This window comes from Macaca thibetana, chromosome 2, assembly GCF_024542745.1.
Source record: "Macaca thibetana thibetana isolate TM-01 chromosome 2, ASM2454274v1, whole genome shotgun sequence".
Classification (NCBI taxonomy): domain Eukaryota; kingdom Metazoa; phylum Chordata; class Mammalia; order Primates; family Cercopithecidae; genus Macaca; species Macaca thibetana.
The window spans coordinates 86,911,303-86,933,868 of NC_065579.1; the positions used below are offsets into that span (position 1 = coordinate 86,911,303).

General features: G+C 39.6%; 1 protein-coding gene across 6 annotated transcripts in view; it reads right to left on the reverse strand.

Moving 5' to 3' along the window:
* The window catches only part of MCCC1 (methylcrotonyl-CoA carboxylase subunit 1), an 82,696-nt gene that overhangs the window by 23,233 nt on the left and 36,897 nt on the right, over positions 1–22,566 (reverse strand). For all 6 annotated transcript variants that reach the window (XM_050780178.1, XM_050780182.1, XM_050780179.1 and 3 more), the window contains 4 exons: positions 17,689–17,800; positions 12,871–12,952; positions 6,108–6,235; positions 2,262–2,445 (listed from right to left, as the gene is read on the reverse strand). In XM_050780178.1, coding sequence (XP_050636135.1) covers positions 2,262–2,445; positions 6,108–6,235; positions 12,871–12,952; positions 17,689–17,800 — 506 coding nt within the window. The remainder of the gene's footprint in view (positions 1–2,261; positions 2,446–6,107; positions 6,236–12,870; positions 12,953–17,688; positions 17,801–22,566) is intronic.

The window sequence follows — 22,566 nt, forward strand, 5'->3', positions numbered from 1 at the left end:
GAGGGCTTTGAAAACTTGCCAGGTGTAACAAGGGTGGGTCACCCAATAGCACCAGGCCCTAATGTGGTGATTCAATGGCACACAAGCTGGCTTTCCCTCTCCTATCTTCTTCTGAAGCTTCTTTTCCCTTTTCATTTTCAAAGTCAACACAATCTTCCTCCACCCTCTCACATTCCCCTTATTTCTGCCCTTAGCATTCCCCACCCTCCACTCCTTCAGTTTCCACACCAGTCAAGCAAGTTTAATAATTCCTCTGTCCTGCAGGGTTGCTGGGAGGAGTGATAATAAAGTGACAGGTGCCATACCTGGCAAAGCTGATAAACCAATGGCAGCTATCATCACTAGGATGGTTACAGTCCTAGAGAACAAGAATCTGAACCAGGGCGCATTCCACTAGTTAGAAATGGTTCAAGTAGAAAGGATGTAGTGTGTTGTAAAGAATGTTGTTGTAGGGTCTTTCCATGATTTTGGCAGGTCACTTGACCTCTTTGAACCCCAGAGTCCTCACTGGTAAGATCAGATGCCTACAGGTGGCTCACGCCAGTACTCCCAAGACATTGGGAGGCCAAGGTGGGCAGATCACAAGGTCAGGAGTTTGAGACCAGTCTGGCCAACACAGTGAAACCCCGTCTCTACTAAAAATACAAAAAATTAGCCGGGCATGGTGGTGGGTGCCTATAATTCCAGCTACTCAGGAGGCTGAGGAAGGAGAATAATTTGAACCTGGGAAGCAGAGGTTGCAGTGAGCCAAAATTGTGCCATTGCACTCCAGCCTGGTCGACAAGAGTGAAACTCTGTCTCAAAAAAAAAAAAAAAAAAAAAAAAGAAGGAACCAGTGGGGCAAGCAGAGTTAAGATGCTTTGCTAAGTTAAAGAGTCTACTAACTACCAAATCTTGCTGTGGCTTATCCAGAACTCTCAAAATGCTACCAATTTATTTTTAAGAAGACCTAAATCCTCATTTTGGCTTTCAGGTCACTAGGATTTGCCTTCAACCCATGTCTCCAGCCACATATTTTCTTACTATTCTTCGAACATACCTTTCTCTCTTTTCTTCACTCTTCATTATGTTGTTAAATCTACCTATCTAAATCTATTCCAGACATCCATTTAAAAACTTGTCCTGGCCAGGCACGGTGGTTCACCCCTGTAATCCCAGCACCTTGAGAGGCCGAGGCAGGCAGATCACTTGAGGCTAGGAGTTTGAGACCAGCCTAGCCAATATAGTGAAAATCTGTCTCTACTAAAAATATAAAAAAAAAAAAAAAAATTAGCCAGGCATAGTGGTATACACCTGTAATCCCAGCTACTCGGGAGGCTGAGGCCTGAGAATCACTTAACTCAGGGAGATAAAGGTTGTAATGAGCCAAGATCACACCACTGTACTCCAGCCTGGGCACAGAGCGAGACCATCTCAAAAACAAAACAAAAACAAACAAAAAAACAAACAAAAAAATCTGTCCTGATTGTATTAGTCTAGCGTGACCTCTTACCCCTGAAAATTGCTATATCCCATCACTGTATAACTTATTCCAGCAACTGAAATTAAGATGACAGGAGAGGCTCAGAGCACTGACTCTGGAGCTAGACTGTCTGGGTCTGAATCTTGGCTCCAAGGATGACCTTGGACAAGTCACTTAACTCTTCTGTGTTCCAGTTTCCTCATCTAGAAAACAGGGATGATAATAATGCCTACTCACAGGGTAGTTCTCATGGTGAAAGGAACACATGTAGAAAAATCACCTAGAGCAGTGCCTGTAAGTAGGAAGTCCTAAATAATCACTAGTTATGACCACTCTTATTAATCATATGCTGAACTGTGATAACTCTTCCACTGTTTCTTTACTGTAATTTTTTTATTATTGTTTAGCTTACACTAAGTTTATGTATTAATTCTCCAACTTATACTTTATGTACCTTGAAGGCAGTCTGCCTTGTGCATAGCAGATATCAGTCATCTTAAATCAGTTTTGTAATGAGGCAAGGTCAAAAACAGTACGCACAAAATATTTCCTGGTTAGGTTTGACCAAATACTGCTGAATTTCAAAGAAAAGGAGTTCACTGTTTAAAAATACTCGCTATTCTTTAAAAATAACAATTCCAGAGGGAAAAAGTAACGGTTACTGAGAAATCACTTAAATTCTTTATTTTAAAATATGCTAGACAGTTCCGTAAGACTCAGGGATCAGAATTTGTCCAAAAATAATAATGTACTAAAAACTTAAAAATTGAGTGAGACTTTTCATTTTCTTTGACTTTACCTTGCCGCACTCCAGTTTCAATCCTGGTGGAAGGATCTGCTCGAGGGGTAGAGAGGTGCACTAATGGGCCAGCCCCAGGCATGAAGTTATTGCTAGGATCTTCTGCATATATTCTAGCTTCGAAGGCATGGCCCTGCAGAGTTATTTCTTCCTGGCTCAAAGGAATCTTCTCTCCTGCTGCAATCTGGTAACAGAATAGCGTTTCTTATGAAATCTACCATATAGCGGCTCCCAGACTTAGTAGATCAATGGTCTTGCTTTTTTTCGAGGTAAAACGTACATCTAGGTTTTGCAATGCAGCCAAATAAAAACTATTATTTTGTCTACTCATTTGAGTATTGGGCAAAACAAAAATAAATTAAAAAACAGATGCAGCTTGGCAACAGTCTATCATTTGGGCATCAGAGTTTTTAAATGGCAAAAGCAGGCAAAGTGATGGCTAACTTACTAATATAAAAATCAGTGTTTGTTCAATATAATCAAAACCAAAATTTCTTACTGGCAACATACTCTCAGTTTTCATTGAAAACATTAGCACTCAATTCCCAAATCAATTTTTTTAAAAAATAGTACATTATTAGTGTTTACGACTAGCTTCACAGCCAAGCAAAAAGTGTGGCTGGCGTTGTCATCCTATGCTGTAATCTTCATCAGCAAGTGGGTGATAAAGCAAAACAGAAAGGGGAAAATTATGGTTTTTCAATTTTGTTATGCTGATGTGTACTGTATGATACCAGATTACAAACAGGGTGATCACCACAGTTTGTTGTTACTATAATTATTACTATTTTGGCTATTATGTACCAATACAACAAATCACTCTCTTCAATTAACTAGTATAAACTGGAAATGGCTATTGGAGGACACACTGCACTTTTCTCTATTTACTCTCAAGTTTTTTTCCAAGATGAGAAAATGACAACCTAAAAAAGCAATCTAGATACAGGAAAAAAGACTCTAAGTAACTTAGCATGACATTGAACTACACCGGTTAAGTATAAAACAGAGGCAAAAGTTTCATTTTTCTGAATCTGTAAATATGAAAGATCAGGATGCACGGCAGTTAAGAATGAAAGGAAACGGAACTAAGTTAAATGCCTTTATGGCAGTATATTTTGAAAATACCTCAGGTTCTGCAGCCAGATTGCCTAGGTTCAAATTTTGTCTCTATATTTACTTTGTCATGTAGACAAGTTTCTTAAGCCTTCCATGCTTCAGAGAAAAGTGTCCGGCACACAGTAAGCATTATGTTACCTATTATCATTCCATCCTTAGGATCTAGAACCAAAAATTCCATTTGACCCAGCAATCACATAACTGGGTATACACCCAAAGGATTATAAATCATTCTACTAAAAAGATGCATGCACACGTATGTTTATTGCAGCACTGTTCACAATAGACTTGGAACAAATTCTTTAATATTTTAATAAAGAATTCTGGGCCAGGCGCAGTGGCTCATGCCTGTAATCCTAGCAATTTGGGAGGCCGAGGCAGGTGGATCACCCGAGGTCAGTAGTTCAAGACCAGCGGCCAACATGGTAAAATCCCGTCTCTACTAAAAACACAAAAATTAGCTGGGCATGGTGGTGCACGCCTGTAATCCCAGCTACACGGGAGGCTGAGGCAGGAGAATCGCTTGAACCTGGGAGGTGGAGGTTGAGGTGAGCTGAGATCACGCCATTGCACTCTAGCACACTCCAGCCTGGGCAAAAAGAGCAAAACTCCGTCTCTTATGTTCACCTTGACTTGTCTTTGCCTGTCCATTTTCCTCCAAGCTTGGCATCCACTTGAGTGTCGCTGGGTCTTTGGAGATAGTGCCATTTGAGTTCTCTCAGGCTGACATTGGCTCTCTGGAACCCCTAACCTTGACATTTTCACCAGCTTTCCCTGAACACTGTTAACTATCTGTATCTGTAGCCTGAACCCGGGACACTCACATCAGTCACTGTTCAACCTTTGTTCTAGGAAGGCTTGACTACACAGGCAGGTCCTCAAGCTTGGACTCTTGACTTGTGAGCCCCTTTGTTTTACCTCTGTTTAAAGGCCAGATGCCAAATGCCTTGAACTGTATATAAACCAGGTCCAGCAGCTTCCCTGAGTTCTAGTGTCCCTCCCCAGATGATAAAAGCTGGCTTCTCTTTCCGAAGAGCCTTGACAAGCTCTTACAAAAAATAAATGTCTGTTGGTTTCCCTAATGCCCAAAAGCTTTCTCCTTCCTTAATCCTTAGAAATCTTTTTTTCTCTTATGATTTCCAAAGTCTAAACTCTCTTGATTTACTGCTTCAGAAAAATTGTCCTCCTTTTCCTTGAATTCTGGAAATATAAACACTCTTTCCAGAAGTTTCCAAAGCCATTACAGTTTTTCTTGACACTCACTAAAACTTACTAGCTTGCTGTGCCTGGTTTTCATTAGCGCCCTAGGATATACAGCCCCAGAAGAACCTTTTGGCTCAATTAAAACCACCGATCACCCCCAAGGAACCAACAAAAGGAGTATTATATTATTATTTACAGAAGTTCTGAAAAGATAAAATTATCAAAATAATCAAGACTTTAGCATCACACCATAAAAAAACAATTTAGATTCAGGATATATAAGGAACCGAGAATCCTACAGATATCAGGAATGTCTATATTACTTAACCAATTTTTTTCATGTTAAGAAAAAGAAGGCTAAAGTAAAATCTGTTGTTCTTACGAGAACAAAAACAGACTAAGCTATTATTAATATTTGAGAAGTATGTTTTGTGGAATTCTGGTTTATACCAGTGCTTCTCAAACTATCCACAGTAAAAGAACAGTTATAACCTTACGTGTTTGAAAAATACAGTAGACATGTCATAGCGATGCCAAAATGCTTTATAAGTTTCCAAACAATTACTCTGAATGAACATTTACTCATGGGCCAGCAATAGCCATAAATCCGCACTTTACTTGGATCATTCTAGACCATCTCCTTGGCTCTTCATTCCCAACTCTGCCTTAGCTCATTTCATCTTGTCTAGCATCTGCCCTGCCTCTAAAATCGAATGATGGCCTGGCCCAGAATGCTGAGGCTTTAGGTAGACCATGAGGCTTTTCCCTTGAGGTGATGTGGTTGTGAGCAAGCCTCTGTGACAGAATCTCACCTGCTGGCTGCCCATGCCTAAGGGGAAATGAATCTGAGTCCTTAATGTGCCAAAAAAAGCTACAGCATCAAATGTGGCTTCACTTTTTATGTCCCATCTTCCTGTCCTCATCACAACCACCAAGAACTGAATCCTGTCCAAAATGACACCTGCATTAGGAGGTCAGAAGGTAGTAACCTATTCTCAAGACTGTGTTGTTGCTGTTGTTGTTTTTGGATTTTGTAAATTATAGATTCAGGTGGAACACGTGAACGTTTGCTACACGGGTATTTTGCATAATGCTGGGGTTTGAGCTCCTGGTGCACCCATCATTCAAACAGTGAACATGGAACCATTTAGGTAGTTTTTCAACCCTCGCCTCCCTCCCATCAAGACTGATTATTTTTTCTTTTCTTTTATTAAGATGGAGTCTCACTCTGTCACCCAGGCTGGAATGCAGCAGTGTGATCTCGGCTCACTGCAACCTCTGCCTCCCCAGCTCAAGCGATTCTCCTGCCTCAGCCTCCTGAGTACCAGCGACTACAGGTACCTGGCACCACGCCCAGCTAATTTTTGTATTTTTAGTAGAGACAGGGTTTCACCATGTTGGCCAGGCTGGTATTGAACTTCTGACCTCAGGTGATCCACCTGCCTTGGCCTGCCAAAGTGTTGGGACTATAGGCGTGAGCCACCACACCCAGCCAAGGCTGATCTTTAATAGAAAAAATATTCGCACTCTAAGCTGCCACTCCACCAAGTCAGTTCCTGTGATCATCTCAGTAACAGGATGTTCCACTTGCAGCCTTGTATTCATCTCCATGAAATAGAAATTATGTTTCGAGTCCATAATAAACTCCACAGTCCCTAAAAGATAAAAAACAATGGTCATATTCAATAGTGTATAATCAATCAGTAGCAAACCAAAATCTCCCATGATGCATCACATCAAGTTTTACTGCTGCCTTCATTCAATGGTAACACTTTGCATTTCATGAAGAAAACATCTCACATTTGCAGCAGCATGAGTCTTAGTCAAAAATAGAGAGCTGTATGAAATTTGGCAACGAAAAGGTATATTCGGGGTTGTGAGCAAATGGTAAGCCCAAATTATGAATCCGTTTCAGCTGCTGTAACAGTGAGAACAAGGGTGGACCACATGTTACTGCCTCAGAGCACCAAGATCCTGGGAGCCTCATAGCATGACATCCCATCTCACCCTAACCCCATGGAGAAAAACTTTTTTTCCATGATTGTGGGCTCCAGGAATTTCCTTTTAAAGTCCTTTGGCTGGTAACCCATTGAAAGATTGTTTGGCAACTAAACCTTATGTTAATATCTATTGGCATTCTATTAAGCTCTAAAAAATTTCCCCTAACTTTATTAAGGTTCAATTTTAGACAACAAACTGTAACTATTTGAAGTGTAGGTGTGTGATTTAGCAATTGAATACAATCATAGAACCACAATGAAACTATAGAACATTTCCATTATAAAAAAAGTTCCCTTGTTCCCATTTGGAATCAGTCCCTTCACTAAACCCTGGGATCCAGGAAACCACCAATCTGCTTTCTGTCACTATAGTTTTCCTAGAATTTTATATAAATGAAATCATATAGTTTGTAGTCTTCTGTGTTTCTGTGTTTGTGTGTTTTTCTCTTAGCTTAAAGTGAACACAATGTAAAATTGTTTTTAAAAGTGTGGTCACAACCCATTAGTGGATTTTAAAATCAATTCTTTTTTTTTTTTAAAAACGGAATCTCACTCTGTCACCCAGGCTGAGGTGCAATGGCGCGATCTCGGCTCACTGCAACCTCTGCCTCCTGGGTTCAAGCAATTCTTCTACCTCACCCTCCCTGTACATGGGAACACAGGCGCACGCCACTATGTCCGGCTAATTTTTTGTATTTTTAGTAGAGATGGGGTTTCACCATGTTGGCCAGGCTGGTCTCGAACTCCTGACCTCAAGTGATCTGCCTGCCTTGGCCTCCCAAAGTGCTGGGATTACAGGTGTGAGCCACTGTGCCCAGCTTAAAATCAATTTGAAGACTCTTGGCATCTGATCTGGCATCAAGGAGCTTAGAAGTTGCCACTCTGTCCTATCAAGTAAAAAGCTGAACAAGCTGAAAATCAACAATTTTTAAATTTGTCAGAGAAATCAGGTCACAGGGCAAGCTGCTTGTCCACAGAACCAGAGAGACAGACAACTGACAGGCAGATACAGAGATGCCATGAGGATAAGCCTGAGCTGTAATTGACAAATTCCTGGCAGCTCAGTGTGGACAACTCTGAGAGTTAAAAACTCCAAGGCGACCCAGTTACAGGAGGACCCCACACTTCCGTGAGTTTTACCTCTAGGAGCTCTGCCAGACCTTCACAGTGAATATCAGAGAAAAATCCTCCCATGCTTCCAGCATCAGAGGAAGGGAAATGCAACCAGTTTGAAATACACCAAAACATTCAAGGTTTGCCCTTGAGAAAAACTATTTTATCAGAGTCTAAATGATTGGGATTTTATCAGAGCCTAACCTCACTGGGGGAGGAGAAATACTCAACCCCAGCCTTTGCCAGACATCCTGTCCAATCTAAGGGATGGAGGAGAACAAAACAAAAACATACCGGGAAGCGCTGGTGAAGTTCACACACCAGGGACACAGGCTCAGCAAGACTGACATCCAATCATGGGACAGTAGAACACGCCCCCTCCAGCCTTATCACATTACAAAAGTCCTGTTTAGCAAAATTCTCTTTACCCAGTACACCAGGTCCATCTTTCAACAAAAAATTACAAGGCATACTAAAAGGCAAAAAACACAGTTCGAAGAGACTGAAGAAGCATCAGGTATGGCAGGAATGTTAGAATTATCAGACACAGAAATTCTAAACTGTGATTAACAGGCTAAGGGCTTTAATGAAAAAAGTAGACAACATGCAAGAACAGATGGACAATGTAAGCAGAGAAGTGAAAATTCTAAGAAAGAATAAAAAGGAAATGCTAGAATTGAAAAAAAAAAAAACAAAACCATAACCCTAATAGAAACGAAGCATGCTTTGTGGGGGGCTCATTAGCACATTGGGTATGGCAGGGGAAAGAACCTCTGAACTTGAGGATATGACAACAGAAACTTCCAATTCTGAAAAACAATGAGAAAAAAACCTTAAACAGAACAATACCTAGCACTGTAAGCCAACTACAAAAGGTATAACTACACAGAATGAGAATACCAGAAGGAGAAGAAAGGAAGGAACGGAAGTAATATTTGAAACAATAATAACATGTTACTGCATACTGTAGGCAACTGTAACACAGTGGTAAGTATTTGTATATCTAAATATATCTAAACCTAAAAAAAGTAATGCATTGTACTATGATGTTGCAGTGGCCACAATGTCACTAGATAGGAATTTTTCAGCTGCATTTCAATCTTATGGAACCACTGTTATATTGAACAAAATGGTGTTATGCAGCATATGACCATACTTGATATGCTAAAACAGGAGAGGAAATTGGATCATACAAGATGCTCAATTAAAACCATGAAAGGCAGAAAAAGTCTGAAAGATAAAAATAGGAAAAAGGGGAATAAACAGAAAGCAATAATATGGTAAATATTAATCAAAGTATATTAACAATCACTTTAAATGTTGAGGTCTGAATATACCAATGAAAGGACAGAGGTTGTTCGAGCAGATAAAAAAGCAACAGACAAATATATGTTATCTACAAGAAATCCACTTTAAATATAAAGACTTGTAGATTTAAAGTAAAAACAGAGAAAGATAGAATATGCTAACACCAAAGAGAGTGGGAGTAGCCATCTTAATTTTAGAGCAAATTTCAGAGCAGGAAAAGTTATCAGGGATGAGGGGTATTAAACAATGATAAAGGGGTAGACATAACAATTTTTAACATGCATGTACCTAATAACAGAGCATAAAATATATGTGGCAAAAAAGAATTGTAAGGAGAAATAGATTAATTCACTATTATAGTTAATTCACTATTATAGTTGGAGACTTTAACACCTATCTGTTATTAAATAAATATGAATGATCCAGCAGGCAGAAAATCAATAAGGACATAGTTGAACTCAACAGCACCATCAATCAACTGGATACAACTGTCATCTATAGACTATTTCATCCAACAACAGCAGAACACATTCTCAAACTAGAAAGGAATATTCACCAGGATAGACCACATTCTGTAACATAAACCACGTCTTAACAAATTTAAAAGAATAGAAATCATACAGTGTCTGCTCTCAGAACATAACAGAATTAAACTAGAAATCACTAACAGAAGGATATCCGGAAAATCCTAAGATATTTGGATATTAAACAACACACTTCTAAATGACACCTGAATCAATAAAGAAATCTCAAGAAAAAATTTAAAATATTTTGAATTAAATAAAAATATAACTTTCAAAATTTGAAGAATGTATCAAAAGCAGTGCATAGTGGGAAATTTATAGCATTGAATGTATATATTAGAAAAGAAGAAAATACCAAAATCGATAATCTAAGCTTATATTTTAATTAATGAGAACAGCAAATTAAATCCAAAGTAAGCAGAAGGAATAATAAAAGTTAAAGCAAAAATTAATGAAATTGAAAATGGAAAATCAATAGAAAAAAATCACCAAAACCCAAATTGGTTCCTTGAAAAGATCAATAAAATCAATAACGTTGGCTGCGGCGGGCAGATCACGAGGTCAAGAGATCAAGACCATCCTGGCCAAGATGGTGAAACCCCGTTTCTACTAAAAATACAAAAACTGAGCTGGGTGTGGTGGTGCGCGCCTGTAGTCCCAGCTACTCAGGAGGCTGAGGCAGGAGAATCACTTGAACCCCAGTGGGTGGAGGTTGCAGTGAGCCAAGATCTCGCCACTGCACTCCAGCCTGGTGACAGAGTGAGACTCTGTTTCAAAAACAAAACAAAACAAAAACACAGTAACCTTTAGCCAGGTTAACCAAGAAAAAAAGAAGAGAGAAAACACAAATTGCTAGTAATGGAACAAAAAGAGGGCTATCACTACAGATCCCATGGACATTAAAATGATAATAAAGAAATACGAATAATTCTATGCCCACAAATGTGATAACCTAGATGAAATGAACCGATTCCTTCAAAGACACAATCTGTCAAAACTCATACAAGAAAGAGAGAACCTAGGGCCAGGTGCAGCAGCTCATGTGTGTAATCCCAACACTTTGGGAGGCCAAGGTGGGAGGAATGCTTGAGCTCAGGGGTTTGAGACCAGCCTTGGCAATATGGGGGGACCCTGTCTCTACTAAAAGTTTAAAAATTAGCTGAGTGTTGTGGCACATGCCTGTAGTTCCAGCTACTTGGGAGGCTGAGGTGGGAAGACTGCTCGAGTTCAGGAAGTGGAGGTTGCAGTGAGGATAGGCCAGCATGGTGGCTCATGCCTGTAATCCCAGCACTTTGGGAGGCTAAGGCAGGAGGATCTCTTGAGGCCAAGAGTCTAAGACCAGCCTGGGCAATATAATGAGACCCTGTCTCTATAAAGAGAAATAATCTGAATAGCTATGTTTATTAAAGAGATTGAATCAATAATTAATAACCTTTCAAAAGAGCACAAGGCCAGCCGAGTATAATATAACCTAGACAAGCTTGAATATGGTGATGACTTTTTATATACAACACCAAAGGCATGATCTACAAATAATTGATATGCTGGACTTCATTAAAACTTAAAACTTCTGCTCTGTGAAAAGAAAGTCAGCCGGGTGTGGTGGCTCATGCCTGTAATCCCAGCACTTTGGGAGGCCAAGGTGGGCGAATCACCTGAGGTCAAGAGTTCAAGATCAGCCTGGCTCATGTGGTGAAACTCCATCTCTACCTAAAATGCAAAAAAGTAGCTGGGTGTGTGATGGCGCATGCCCATAATCGCAGCTACTTGGGGGGCTGGGATAGGAGAATAGCTTGAACCTGGGAGATGGAGGTTGCAGTGAGCTGAGATCGCGCCACTACACTCCAGCCTGGGAGACAGAGTGAGACTCTCTCTCAAAAAAAAAAAAAAAAGAAAAGAAAAAAAAGAAAGGGAAAGTCAAGAGAAGTGAAGACAAGCCTCAGATGGACAGGTTTGAAAAGGCACATCTGATAAATAACTGTTATTCAAAATATACAAAGAACTCTTAAAACTCAACAATAGGAAAACAAACTACCTGATTAAAAATGGGTGAAAGACCTGAACAGACACTTTATTAAAGAAGATATACAGATGGCAAGTATGCATATGAAAATATGTTCAATATTGTATGTCATTAGCGAAATGCAAATTAAAACAATGAGATACCAAATGACCCGAATCCAAAACACTGACATCACCAAAAGCTGTTGAGGATTTGGAGCAACAGGAAACCTCTTTTGTAGCTGGTAGGAATGCAAAATAGTACAGTCACTCTAGAAGACAGTTTGTCAGTTTCTTCCAAAACTAAACATTCTCTCACCATATGACCCAGTAGCACGCTCCTTAGTATTCACCCAAATAAACTAAAAAATTATGTCCATACAAAAGCCTGTTTGTTTCCAGGGCGTTTATAGCAGCTTTATTCATAATTGCCAAAACTTGGAAGCAACCAACACGTCCTTCAGTAGCTGAATGGATAATAAACTCTGGGACATCGAGACAACAAAATATTATTCAGCATAAAAAAGAAATGAACTATCAAGCCGTGAAAAGACATGGAGGAAACTTAAATGCATATTATAAAGAAACCAATCTGAAAAGGCTAAATACTGTAGGATTCCAGCTATATGACATTCTTGAAAAGGCAAAACTAGGGAGGCAGTAAAAACATGAATGGCTGCTGGGGTTTAGGGGGAATGGAGGGATGAATAGACAGAGCACAGAGGATATTTAGGGCACTGAAACTATTCTATACCATAGTACAATGGCGGATACATTTCATTACATTTCATACATTTCATGTCAAAACTCACAGAATGTATACCACCAAGAGTGAGCCCTAATGTCAACTACGGACTTGGGTGATGATATGTCACTGTAGGGTCACTGACTTTAACAAACGTTACCACTCTGGTACAGGGATGCTGATACTGTGGGAGCTTGTGTGTTGGGGAGTGTCGGCGGGGGACGGGGGTATATGGGAACTCTCTGTACTTTTTGCTCAATTTTGCTGTAGGCTTAAAACTGCTCTAAAAAATAAAGTTTATTAACTATAAAGAAGTAAAAAAAATCAATCTAGTGATTTTAAAATAGAATACAAAATATCAAAACTCATATAATTAAGACAGGTACTGTTTAATGAAACATTTGTTTCAAATATATATGGATGTAAAAATAAACATTTATGTGTACATACCAGGTCTCAATATCAAACGTATTTCTTACTGTGAATATGGTCAAAACAGCTTGAAAGCGACTGATTTAAAACTTGTGTTTCTCTTGCCTTCTAAAACATAAATTAATCACTGTTAATGTCTCTTCCATTAGAAGCAAATCTTAACATACCTGCTCCAACATAATTTACAGCTTTAGCAGCTCTGACTGCAGCTTCTCCCAGCTTTTTTCTTACTTCAGGTTTAATACCAGGCTATGAAAAAGATATTTAAATAAATCTCCATTAGTAGCTTGCCTTACTAGAAATTCCATTAAAATTCAATTCAGTCAGGTGTCACATAATGATGTTTCTCAGTCAACGACAGATCACACATACAACAGTTGTCCCATAAGATTATAATGGAGCTGAAAAATCCCTATCACCTAGTGACACTGTAGCTGCCATAACATCACAGCACAGTCATTAGTCATGTCTTTGTGGTGAGGCTGGTGTAAACAAAACGACTTCACTGCCAGTATACAAAAGTATAGCACAATCGGCCGGCCACAGTGGCTCACGCCTATAATCCCAGCACTTTGGGAGGTTGAGGCAGGCAGATCACGAGGTCAGGAGATCCAGACCATCCTGGCTAACACAGTGAAACCCTGTCTCTACTAAAAATACAAAGAAAATTAGCCGAGTGTGGTGGCGGGCGCCTGTTGTCCCAGCTACTCGGGAGGCTGAGGCAGGAAAATGATGTGAACCCAGGAGGTGGAGCTTGCAGTGAGCAGAGATCATGCCACTGCATTCTAGCCTGGGTGACAGAGCGAGATTCCGTCTCAAAAAAAAAAAAAAAGTATAGCACAATGATGTGCTGCATATAATACTTTATAATACAACTACTTTTTTTTTTTTTTAATTTACTATACTATACAATTCTAATAGTTACTTTAAAGTGTATCCCTTTTACTGAAAAAAATAAGTCACCTGTAAAACAGCCTCAGGCAGGTCCTTCAGGAGGTATTTCAGAAGGCGGCATTGTTATCATAGAATATGACAGCTCCAAAGATGTTATTGACCCTGAAAACTTTTAGTGGGACAAGATGTGGAGAAAAGAAAGTGACATTGATGATCCTGACTCTGTTTAGGTCTAATGGGTGTGATTGTGTCTTCATTTTTAATAGAAAAGTTTAAAAAGTTAAAACAGGCCAGGTGTGGTGGCTCACCCCTGTAATCCCAACATTTTGGGAGGCCGAGATGGGTGAAGCACTTGAGCCCAGGAGACTGATAACAGCCTGGCGAGAATCAAACCATAGAGCAACACGGTAAGCCCTCGTCTCTAAAAAATAAAAAAAATTGGCCAGGCATGATAGCACACCCCTATAGTTTCAGTCACTCAGGAGGCTGAGGTGGGAGGATCACTTGAGCCCAAGATGTCAGGGGTCTAGTGAGCCATGTTTGTGCCACTGCACTCCATCCAGCCTGGGTGACACAGCAAGACCCTGTCTTGAAAAAATTTAATTTAATTTAATTTAAAAATTTTAAAATAGGGGCCGGGTGTAGTGGCTTACGCCTGTAATCCCAGTACTTTGGGAGGCTGAGGTGGGCGGATCATGACGTCAAGAGTTCGAGACCAGCCTGGCCAACATAGTGAAACCCCGTATCTACTAAAAATACAAAAATTAGCCGGGTGTGATGGCCAGTGCCAGTAGTCCCAGCTACTCTGGAGGCTGAGGCACGAGAATCACTTGAACTCAGGAGGCAGAGGCTGCACTGAGTCAAGACTGTACCACTGCACTCCAGCCTAGGCTACAGAGTGAGACTCTGTCTCAAAAAAAAAAAAAAAAAAAAAATAAAAAAACAGGAAAAAGGTTATAGAATAAGGCTATAAATAATTTTTTTTTTTTGGAGATGGAGTCTCACTCTGTTGCACAGGCTGGAGTGCAGTGGTGTGATCTCGGCTCATTGTAACCTCTGCCTCCTGGGTTTTTTAAAGCAATTCTGTCTCAGCCTCCTGAGCAGCTGGGATTACAGGTGCCTGCTACCACACCCAGATAATTCTCATATTTTTAGTAAAGACAGGGTTTCAGCATGTTGGCCAGGCTGGTCTCAAACTCCTGACCTCAAGTGACCCACCTGTCTCAGCCTCCTAGAGCCCTGGGATTACAGGTATGAGCCACCACACCTAGCCAAGAAAGAATATTTTTGTATGTCTGTATAATGTGTTTGTGTTTTAAGCTAAGTATTATGAAAAAAGAGTCAGAAAGTGAAAAAAAAATTTGAAAGTTTATAAAGTAAAAAAGTTACAGTAAGTTAAGGCTAATTTATTAAATATTTTTTATAAATTTAATTGAGTGTAAGTGTACAGTGTTTACCAAGTGTACAGTGATGTACTAGGTCTTCACATTCACTCACTGTCCCACCCAGAGCAACTGAAAATCTTGCAGGCTCAATTCATGGTAAGTATTCCATACAGGTGTATCATTTTAATAATCTTTTATACTGTATTTTTACTGTACCTTTTCTATGTTTATATATGTTTAGATACACAAATACCACTGTGTTACAACTGCCTACAGTACTCAGTACAGTAACATGCTGTATAGGTTTGTAACCTAGGAGCAATGGGCTCTACTAGCAGCCTAGGTGTGTGGTAGGCTTTGCTATTTAGGTTTAAATACACTCTATGATGTTCACACGATTACAAAATAACCTAAGGACGCATTTCTCAGAATGTATTCCTATTGTTAAGCAATGCATGACTGTATTATATTTCTATGTATCAAATTCTGCATGAAAAAGGATAAAAAGTTGGCCGGGTGCGGTGGCTCACGCCTGTAATCCCAGCACTTTGGGAGGTCAAGGTGGGTTGATCATGAGGTTAGGAGTTCAAGATCAGCCTGGCCAAGATGGTGAAACCCTGTCTCTATTAAAAAATACAAAACAAAAATTAGCCGAGTGTGGTGGTGGGTGCCTGTAATCCCAGCTACTTGGGAGGCTGAGGCAGAGAACTGCTTAAACCCACGAGGCGGAGGATGCAGTGAGCCGAGGTAGCGCCACTGCACTCCAGCCTGGGTGATAGAGCAAAACTCCGTCTCAAAAAAAAAAAAAAAAAGAAGGATAAAAAGCTAATATTATATACTTCATCAAGAACTGTCCTATGCTAGTTTAACTATCAATATACCAAAGTTTAATGATTCTGCTACTAATTTCTATGCATTGCAGATATTACTCAGCATAATTACATATCTTTGTCCATTGTATCTACATGACAGGTTTTATAGCTATATGTCCACTTAAAATTATGTTTCAGGCTGAGCACAGTGGCTCGGGCCTGTAATCCAAGTGCTTGGGAGGCTGAGGTTAAAGGATCACTTGAAGCCAGAAGTTTGAGACCAGCATGGTCAACACAGTAAGACCCCATCTCTACAATAAATTAAAAAAAAATTAGCCAGGCATGGTGGCATGCGCTTGTAGTCCCAAGTACTCTGGAGGCTGAGGGGAGGACAGCTTGAGCCCAGGAGTTGGAGACTGCAATAAGCTATGATCACGCCACTGCACTCCAGCCTGGATGACAAAGCCAGACCTTGTCTCAAAAAAACAAAACAAAACTATATGTATCAATATGGTAACTTTTAACAGTCCTTATTTTGTTTCAGGATGATAAGCAATCTGAGTGATGTGCCTAATGATTACCTTAAAATAATGGGAAACCTTGAGATTCCAAGTTAATAAGAAAGGTACATAAAAAGAAATATATGTCAAGAAGTAAACAAAGTTTTTAACTTTTTAAAAACAGTGCTATACAGATATAAATTTAAGTAATCACCACTTGAAAATAAGGCTTTACTGCAATTTCTATTGACATTTAATATGTCAATATTCATGGCATAACATATTCTGGTATAATATAGAATGGTATAATATATTCTACAACAGAAGTTAATATATTCTGCAACATAAATTAAAATTTGAATATGGTATAAGAATAATGTACTGATTAACCAGAAACCTCTGATCCCTGACTTCTTGTAAATAAATATATATTTAAAAAAACATCTATATAACATTGAACAAGAATCCATGGCAGTAGCAATCTCCACAGAAATGTAAATCCAAAATTAGGTAGTCCTAGTTGCAGGCTTTGACCCAGGTAATCACCTCAACCAATCAGGGGTAAGGCTCAAAGAGATGTAAACAAATAATGTTAAGCGAGCAAGCGCTGCCAAATGAGAGACCCTCTCATCTCTATAATATAACCAATAAGGCAGGAAAATCTCTCATATTTTGGGAACATATAAAATGGTAATTAAAAAAGCCTTCTCCACAAAAAATACATTCAATTAACCAGACCATTCCATTGCAGTAATTAATTCTAGTTCATTACGATTTTCTGTATTTTTTTTTTTTTGAGACGGAGTTTTGCTCATTGCCCAGGCTGGAGTGCAATGGCGTGATCTCGGCTCACCGCAACCTCCGCCTCCCAGGTTCAAGCAATTCTCCTGCCTCAGCCTTCACGAGTAGCTGGGATTATAGGCACACGCCACCAAACCTGGCTAATTTTGTATTTTTAGTAGAGATGGGGGTTTCTCCATGTGGGTCTAGCTGGTCTTGAACTCCCGACCTCAGGTGATCCACGCACCTTGGCCTCCCAAAGTGCTGGGAATATAGGCGTGAGCCACTGCACCCAGCCGTTCATTACAATTTAAAATGTGCACTGAAACCTCACTATACAGCTTTTCACTGTAAATCAGATAGGTGAATCAGAGTAGATTTTCCCATATTTTATCCAGAAGGAACACGGCCCTGTTGTGTCTACCCCCAGAACATCAGTCTCCTCCTCATCCCCAATACCGCAGGAGGTCTTTTCATTATACCGCTATTAGGAAACAGCTGTCCAGCAGGAGTTTGAGGGGTGAGAGACACCAGATTCGCAGACTTCTGATGTGAAAATCAGAGTAAAATTCACATTATAGAGAAGCTTAGAAATTTCTTTCCAAGGTGCTTACCGCTGGGGCCTCCTCAATGATCTTCTGATGTCGTCTCTGCACACTACAGTCTCTTTCAAACAAGTACACAGCATTGCCATGGTGGTCACCAAACACCTGGACTTCTACATGCCTATATAAAAGCAAACACATGTTAATATATTTGTTAGGGGTGATAAATATCACATTCGTTAAGCTAAACTGTTAGGTACAATCACCAGGATTTCTCCACTTTTATTTTATTTAAGTAAGATCTGATATTTTGACCTCAAATTAGAGGTTATAGACTTAGAAAAAAACCACAGGTCAAATGAGATGGCTTACGCCTGTAATCCCAGCACTTCAGTGCCAAGGCAGGCAGAATGCTCGAGCCCAGGAGTTCAAGATGAGCCTGGGCAACATGGTGAAACCCCAATCTCTACAAAAAAAAACTAGCCAGGCATGGTAGCACATGCCTGCAGTCCCAGCTACCCAGGAGGCTGCGGTGGGAGGATCATCTGAGCCCAGAAGGTTGTGGCTGCAGTAAGCTGAGATTGTGCCACGGCACTCCAACATAGGTGACAGAGTGAGAGACCCTGTCAAAACAAAGAAACTGTAATCTTGTAAAACTCAGTGAAAACATTACCATTTGCAGGATGAATATTAAAGAGAAAAAAATCTCACTACATAAAATGGCAAATAATAAAAGACATTTCTCCAACCTGAAGGAGAATGAATAAATGAATGAATATTTTTAAAGGACAGAAAATAGAGACTAAAGTAGGGATACGTAACAAAAAGAACAAACTGTCAAAGAAAAGACTGATAAGTTTGACTACATTAATATTACAAATTATAGTCACTTCATATATTGTCAAAAGACCAATGAAAAATTTTTGTGACCTTTTGTTTTTAAGCAACTCTTACAGTTAAATTTTATGAAAATAGAAGACTGAAATTAAAATGGCTCATCCAGAAAAGTTAAATATATTAAATTAATATGGACCATTAGTATCTTAGAAACATACTAATAAAAAATCATAATAAAACCCAAAAAAGGGCCGGGCACAGTGCCTCACACTTATAAATCCCAGCACTTTGGGAGGCCGAGGCAGGAGGACTGCTTGAACCCAGGAGTTCAAGACCAGCCTGGGCAACATAGTGAGACTGTTTCTTAAAAAAAATTTTTTTTAAATAAATTAGCCAGGCATGGTGGTACATGCTTGTAGTCCTAGCCACTCAGGAGGCTCAGGCGGGAGGATTCCTAAGCCCAGGAATTCAAGGCGGCAGTGAGCTACGATTGTGCCACTGCATTCCAGCCTGGCTGATAAAGTCAGACCCCATCTCTAAGGAAAAAAAAACAACCAACAAAGGTACTTACATGTTGATTATAAAATAGTAAAATTATGATAAATCATATTAAGAGTGAATGTACATAACCTTTGTGGAAATAAGGCTAATACGGTCTATTTGGTGAACATGAAAGCATTCTTCTCGGTACATTTGTGATACGGTCACACTGTAGTTCACTTCACCTATTCACTATCATAATACAGGGGTGATCAGCAAATATGTTTTCCTGTTGATTTTTTAAAATAAAAACTGTCAAACATAGAAGAGGCAAAAAAAAAAAAAAAAAGGCCAGAAAGTCGTATAAATGTATTGCTTCAGTACAATAGGTCATTTCTATTCTTGTTTACTTCATGAAGTATGTTATTTAACCACTTCAAAGAATTTCTCTTCTTGCTGGGCACGGTTAGTGCACACTTGTAATCCCAGCACTTTGGGAAGCCAAGGCGGGCAGATCACCTGAGGCCAGGAGTTCGAGACCAGCTGGGCAACATGGTGAAATCCCGTCTCTACTAAAAATACAAAAATTAGCCAGGTGTGGTAGTGCACACCTGTAATCCCAGCTAATCAGGAGGCTGAGGCATGAGAATCACTTGAACCTGGGAGGTGGAGGCTGCAGAGGGCCGAAATCGTGCCATTGCACTCCAGTCTGGGTGACAGAGTAAAACTCTGTCTCAAAAATAAAAAAAAATTATCTTCTTGATATATCAACTTTTCTGAAAGTTCCCGTTTTGAATTTTCTAACCTGTCCAATACATTCTCTTAATAAAATTCTTGGAGCTGATTTTTTCGTTTTGGATTTCTTGCCTTGTTGACTTTTCCTCTTTATCCATAAGCTATATAATCACCAAATACATTGTTGCCATTATTTTGAACAAACTGTTATCTGTTAAATCCATTCAGAATAGGAAAATATTCCTATGTTAGAACAGGAAAATATTTTACTTCCACCTATTCCTTCTCTAATTCTTTTCTATTCTTTATGTAGCTCCAAGTTTCTGACCAAAAACATTTTATTTCACTCTAAAGAACATCTACTAATATGTCCTGCAAGGCAGGTCTACTGGTGACAAATTCTCTTAATTTCTGTTTGTCTAAGAAAGTCTTTATTGCTCCTTCATACTTGAAGCATAATTTCATTGGATACAGAAGACTAGCTTAGTTGTTTTTCTCTGAACACTTTATATGTCACTCCACTCTGTTCTTGCATGGTTTCTGGTAAGATTTCTTATCTTTATTCCTCTAGTATTGTCCTTCCTTGTGGTTTCTTTCAGTATTTTCTATTTGTCTTTCTTTTCCTGCATTTGAAGATGATGTGCATAGGTGTACATATCTTGGTATTTATTCTTCTTGGTGTCCTCTAAGCTTCCTGGTTCTGTAGTTTTGCATCTGTCACTAATTTTGGAAAATTCTTGGCCATTACTACTTTAAATATCTCTCCTGCTGCTAATTCTTGTGGTATTCAAATAACGTGTTACATCCTTTTAAATTGTCCCAGAGTTCTTGGACATTCTGTCCTTTTTACTTTCATTTTCGTTTCTCCTTGCATGTCCGTTTGGGAAAGTTCTATTTATCTATGTTCAGGATCACTGATTCTTTTTGTAGCTGTGTCTAATCCACTGATGAGCCCAACAAAGGCATTCTTCATTTCTATTACAGTGTTTTTTATTTCTAGCATTTTCTTTTGATTCATTTTCAGTGTTCCCATCTCTCTGCCTGCATTATGCATCTGTTCTTGCAGGTTGTCTATTTGTTCTATTACAGCTTTTAATATATTAATCAGTTACTTTAAATTCCTTATCTGATAATTCCTAAATTTGTATCATATCCGTCTAGTACTGCTTACTTTGTTTTAGTCCGTTTTTTTCCCTTGCCTTTTAGCATGCTTTGTAATTGCTAAAAGTAGAACATGATGTATTAGGTAATAGGATCTGAGGTAAACAGTCTTTTAAAGTGAGGCCTTAGGGTAATCTGGCTAGAAAGGAGGCTGTGTTTAATGTCTGCAGTAGTTGTAGATGCCAGATGTTTCCGTTTCCTCTAGTGTCCTTGTTGTGTTTTGTTTTTAATACCAGTGCCTCTGGTTTCCCTAAGAACTCCTTATTACATAGTTACAGCTCCTCCATTTGTAATCCATTGTTACTATATGGGAGTCTTGAAGACATGTGTCTTAGTCTTTTTATGCTGCTATAACAGAATACCTTAAATTGTGTAACTTATAAACAACAGAAAATTATGTCTTACAGTTTTCAGGCTGAGAAATCCAAGATCAAGGTACTGGCAGATTCAGTGTCTGGTGAGGGTCCGTTCCTCATAGATGGCATCATGTTGCTATGTCCTCACATGGAGGAAGAGGGAAGGGGCAAATAGGTTCCTCAAGCTCTTTTATTGGGGGAACTAATTCCATTCATCAGGGCAGAACACTCAGGACCTAACACCCACCAAAGGCCCCACCTCTTAATACATTAGGGATGGGGGTTAGGTTTCAACATGTAAATTTTGGAGGGATACAAACATTTAGACCATTGCAACCTGGTAGTGGGGTGTGGGGCAGGGAAAGCACTCTATAAACTTATGATTAAATCTCAAGTCTTTTAGTGGTTCTGTGTTTGTGCTGTGAAGTGTTTCTAAGTTGTTTTTTTTTTTTCCCTCCCCTTAGGTGAAATGGGAAGGCTAAATGTGGTTGGCTAACTACCTTCCCCCTGAACAAAAAAGGCTCTGGCAACATCTCCTTGGAGTTACGATTTCTTTTGTTATGGAGAATAGAATGCTCTAGATCTCTTTCAGATTGGTTACTTTTCCCTTCTCAATGCTGTAAAACACGAGGGATTTTTTTTCTTCTTGGATTTTTACTGTGGGAAGCTGATGAGGTTCTTGGAGGCAAACCCCATGAAAGTAAGAGGTTCCTCTAAGACTGGGTCCCAAGGAGTTTCTCCCTTCCACACTGGCCCACACTTAGCCTCAGCCATTTTTCAAAATTCCCACGTAAGTGTTAGGGCTCCAGCAGCTTCTGCTCCAGGTAAACTGATCTGGCTGTGACTCACTGTACTTGCATGCTTGTCCAGATTTTAGAGTGAAGGCTTGTCCCATGGCCTCGATTCTCTGATGGTTCTAAAGCCACAGACTTTCATTTTGGTTAGCCTTTTTCTTGCTTTTTGGATGTGACTGATGACTTTCAAGCTCTTTACATGTTAGAGCTGAAATGTCTGTTTTTCTAATTCCAATTGTAAAATTCTACCATGATATGGTTTGGCTGTGTCCCCACGCAAATCTCATCTTGAATTGTAGCTCCCCATAATCCCCATGTGTGGTGGGTGGGACCTGGTGGGAGGTAACTGAATCATGGGGGTAGGTTTTTCCCATGTTGTTCTCGTGATAGTAAGTCTCATGAGATCTGATGGTTTTATAAAGGGTAGTTTCCCTGCACAGGCTCTCTTGCTTGCTGTCATGTAAGACATGCCTTTGCTCCTCCTTTGCCTCCTGCCATGATTGTGAGGCCTCCCCAGCCATGTGGAACTGTGAGTCCATTAAACCTCTTTCCTTTAATAAATTACCCAGTCACAGGTATGTCTT